Source organism: Triticum aestivum, chromosome 7A, assembly GCF_018294505.1.
Source record: "Triticum aestivum cultivar Chinese Spring chromosome 7A, IWGSC CS RefSeq v2.1, whole genome shotgun sequence".
Taxonomy (NCBI): Eukaryota; Viridiplantae; Streptophyta; class Magnoliopsida; order Poales; family Poaceae; genus Triticum; species Triticum aestivum.
Window position 1 is genome coordinate 625,581,660 of NC_057812.1, and position 4,116 is coordinate 625,585,775.

At 56.2% G+C, this 4,116-nt stretch overlaps 1 protein-coding gene across 1 annotated transcript; it reads left to right on the top strand.

Moving 5' to 3' along the window:
* The first annotated feature begins 411 nt into the window (after positions 1-411).
* LOC123148753 (peroxidase 16) lies at positions 412-3,683 on the top strand. The gene is made up of 4 exons (XM_044568242.1): positions 412-971; positions 1,068-1,259; positions 2,630-2,795; positions 2,940-3,683. Exons 1-4 carry the CDS (start codon positions 708-710, stop codon positions 3,350-3,352), a joined length of 1,035 nt encoding a protein of 344 aa, XP_044424177.1. The 5' UTR covers positions 412-707; the 3' UTR covers positions 3,353-3,683.
* Positions 3,684-4,116: the final 433 nt, after the last annotated feature.

Genomic DNA, 4,116 nt, shown 5'->3' on the forward strand with positions numbered 1-4,116 from the left:
TTTGTTTCTGATGAGGGCGAGGAGGAGTAGAGAGAGGATCACAGCCGTTGGCGGGCTGGCGTTGGGGTTTTGTTTGTTTGGTTCATAAGTCTTAAGATTTTTTTTTAGTCTCAACTTATAAGTCTCAAGTCCCTACCTGTTTGGTTCTTGGGACTTATAAGTCTTTATAAGACCATATTACAACTGTAAGTCTCTATAAGTCCCTTCTTAAGAGTCTAATTCATAAGTCTCAAATACCAACTTTAAGTCTCTATAAGTTCTTTTTGTTTGGTTTAGATGGAATTTATAAGAACTTATTTAAGTCCCTAAACTAATAAATCCGTGAAAACAAACACCCTCTTTAGTGCGTGCGGAGCCGGGCAGGGCGTGTCCCCATGCCGATGCCTTGATATTCTCTCACTCCTCCTTCCCTCGTCCACATCATTGCAGCTCGTAGCACTCCACCCTTGGTCTCGAGTCTAGTCCTAGCCAGCTCCTTCGCCGGCGGGGCGAGGCGAGGCGACGCCCAGCTCATCTCATCTTCCCCATCTATATAAGCGCGCGCGCGCCCGCCTCTCTCCTCACTTAAGGCACGCCGAGTGTTAGCTACAGGGAGGGAGAGTGTGTGTGTGAGGGCAGCGGCAAGTGCAAGCATCAATTAAGGACAGGCAGAGGAAGAAGAGCTAGTTAAGAGTCCAAGAGAGGGAGACAGGCAGCTCCTATAGTAGATGGCAATGAGGTCGAGGGGGCTGCAGCTGCGGTCGCGGCGGGAGAGCTTGCTCCTCGTCGTCGTCGTCGTCGTCGGCGTGCTGCTGCTGCTGGCGACGGCGGCGCCGCGCGTCGCGGCGGCGGGGCTGAGCCGGAACTACTACGCCAAGACGTGCCCCAACGTGGAGGCGCTGGTCCGCGGCGCCGTGACCCAGAAGCTGCAGGAGACCTTCAACGCCGCGCCCGGCACCCTCCGCCTCTTCTTCCACGACTGCTTCGTCAGGGTACGCGCGCCGCATACAAAAACCAGAGCTTGCCTCTAGTGTCTGACTGTTGCTTGCATCGATTAATCGAATGGTTGATGTGATGGGGGTGTGCAGGGGTGCGACGCCTCGGTGCTCATCTCCGGGCCAGGCGACGAGCACAGCGCGGGCGCGGACACGACGCTGTCGCCGGACGCGCTGGACCTCATCACGCGCGCCAAGGCCGCCGTGGACGCCGACGCCGGCTGCTCCAACAAGGTCTCCTGCGCCGACATCCTCGCGCTCGCCACCCGCGACGTCGTCCAGCAGGTACGAACGCCACCCGCGCACGCGCATAGCTAGTCCCGTCCCGTCTCTCTCCGCGCCGCCGCTTTCTTTGGTCGGTCGACGGCGACGCCGCGCGGGGTCAATTAGGAGGTGGGCTGACAAAGCGTGCGCCTAAACCCTCACTTAGCCCGGCTCTCCGTGTGTGTTTATTAGGGCTAACCGCGCAGCATCTGCACACCGAGAGACAGCTATATGATGGATGGATGGGGCTGACATGTCCCACGCCGTGTGCGCACACTGGCGCTCTGGAGCTCTCTGGGCAGCCGTAGCCACGAGCCTTCTCTCTCTCTCTCTCTCTCTCTCTCTCTCTCTCTCTCTTAGCTGTGAGTCAGTGACGACGCAGTTACGCCTCTCCCTGTGCCGGGAGCACGTACGTACGCGCCCACGCGCCATGCCCGGAGCTTGTGTGCGCGCGCCGCAACCTCGGTGGTGCCGAAACCATTGCCACCAGCATACAGCAGCTAGCTAGGATTGGATTAACTGCCGCCGCCCAACAAACAACTACTACTCGTATACTTGTACTGGATCACGTACTACTACTAGGAGGACTACAACTAGATTAAGCAGTATTAATGTCACTCGCTACCACATCGATCCCACTTGTGGTACGTAGGAGTAACCGAGGAGAGTAACATTCTTTGCTGTTTTTGTTTCAAAAAAAAACATTCCTTGGTGTTTCATCGCACAGTTTTGGAGTAGCTGGTTCGATTTGGGCACTCCAAAAGCTCGAAAAGTCGGGATCTTTTGGCGCTAAAATTTCGGGGCCGACACGGTCGTGGTCCCAGCCGGTCGGAACTCCGCTGTCGTATTTACTCGTCCATCCAGTAGCAGCAGCAGCGTTCCAGAGTCCAGAGGGCGCGGCGTGGGGACGGACGCGACGGGGGCGAGTTATTTCTACTGCTGCGCCGTCCGCCTCCTCTTCTGACCTGACCGTGTCCAGCCGCCCCGGTGAAAAAAGCGTCTCCCGGCGTGGTGCGTACACACGGTTCGGCCGCGTAAATGAACCGCGTACGTACGGCAACCAACCCGCCGAGCCGTCGCAGTGGTGGCGGCAGCGGTAGAGCTGCTGCGGAATTAATCCGTCAATTATTGGGACGAGGATCCCCTGCCGTGGCCAAGCCTACCTTTGAGTCACTGACACACGGGTCCCACAAAGTATGGGGCCCACCTGTCAGTGACTCAAAGGCAGGGTATGGCAGGGATTGCAAAGTCAGAGGGTATGGCCGTGCCGGAAGCTCTGCTCGAGCGCGTACGTAGAAGTACTGTGCTTGATTGCAGAGCTGTGCTGTAATGACCTCACCGGAGTACTAGTACTGATGATGATTCTGGTTTTTGGTTTGATGATGATGCAGGCGGGAGGGCCGTCGTACCCGGTGGAGCTGGGGCGGCTGGACGGCAAGGTGGGCACGCGCGCCGTCGTGAAGCACAGCCTCCCCGGCGCCGGCTTCTCCCTGGACCAGCTCAACAAGCTCTTCGCCGCCAACGGCCTCACCCAGACCGACATGATCGCCCTCTCAGGTCAGTTGTACGGCCTGATTGATTGATTGTTGATCTCCTCCGGCCTCGGCAACATCACGCCAAAACATTCCCTCTGAATTGAATTATTAGCCGCTCAAGATAGATAGTAGGCAGTTACTGACGTGGAAGACGAATGCGGTGCAGGGGGGCACACGATCGGGGTGACGCACTGCGACAAGTTCGTGCGGCGGCTGTACACCTTCAAGGGGGCGCGGCCGCAGTACAGCCCGCCGATGAACCTGGCGTTCCTGCGGCAGATGCGGGGGACGTGCCCGCTCAACTACAGCCCGGCCACGGTGGCCATGCTGGACGCCGTCACGCCCAACAGGTTCGACAACGGCTACTACCAGACGCTGCAGCAGCAGAAGGGCCTGCTGTCGTCGGACCAGGTGCTCTTCGCCGACCGCCGCTCCCGGGCCACCGTCAACCACTTCGCGTCCAACCAGACCGCCTTCTTCGACGCCTTCGTCGCCGCTATGGCCAAGCTCGGCCGCATCGGGGTCAAGACCGCCGGCTCCGACGCCGAGATCCGCCGGGTCTGCACCAAGGTCAACTAACGTGGTTGCTTAGCTCTAAGCTGCCGTGGTAGTAGCACCACACGTACATTCAGTAGAGAGGGTAAAATGGATGGATGGATGGGCCGATCGATTCTGTCATGTGTCTCTCCTCTTCTCTTCTCCCTGCCCATGCGCGCCCCATATGCTCGCACATGCCATATTGTCATAGCCGATTTGTTCCAGCCCGATTCTTTTCTTCACCATGTAATAAAGCATATAAATGCCGTGGGATAGGAGGCACGCACAGTTACATCCATGTAAATGTTACACTTGGTCCGGTTAATCAACAAGTATACTATCCCATATGAATGAATGGAGTTATTTTTTGAAAGTGTTACTGTACATGTCACAGTGGATGTACTATGTGAAGTTGAATGTTCTGTGCACTGCACTGTATGGCATGGTGGCTCCAGCCAGCTGGTGACAGAGGATGCAACATGCCATGGATGGTCCAAGTTTCTCATAACTACGCCCAAGGTGAGCTGTGAACACCTGCAACAAACCATGTGATATTTTCAGTCAAACATCCAAAGCTCCAAGAAGCACGCCTCAATACATCCAGGAACAGGAAATGATAGTGAACACCAGTATGCTGTCCAAGTAAAGAGACGATCAAGGTTTCTCAACACACAAGAGCAACTCTAGCAGAGTTAGTCGTGTTGGCAGCCTCCATATGGATATGAAGATTACCAAGCCAAACCAAAAACACATAATCTCCATAAGAGCTGCCTCCTTACCGTATGACCCACTTGTCAGTGAGACAT

Coding starts and splice junctions, on each gene's coding strand:
- LOC123148753 (XM_044568242.1), top strand. CDS start 708: ATGGCAATGAGGTCGAGGGGGCTGCAGCTGCGGTCGCGGCGGGAGAGC. Junction 972..1,067: donor TCCACGACTGCTTCGTCAGG/GTACGCGCGCCG, acceptor GGGGGTGTGCAG/GGGTGCGACGCCTCGGTGCT. Junction 2,796..2,939: donor CGACATGATCGCCCTCTCAG/GTCAGTTGTACG, acceptor AATGCGGTGCAG/GGGGGCACACGATCGGGGTG.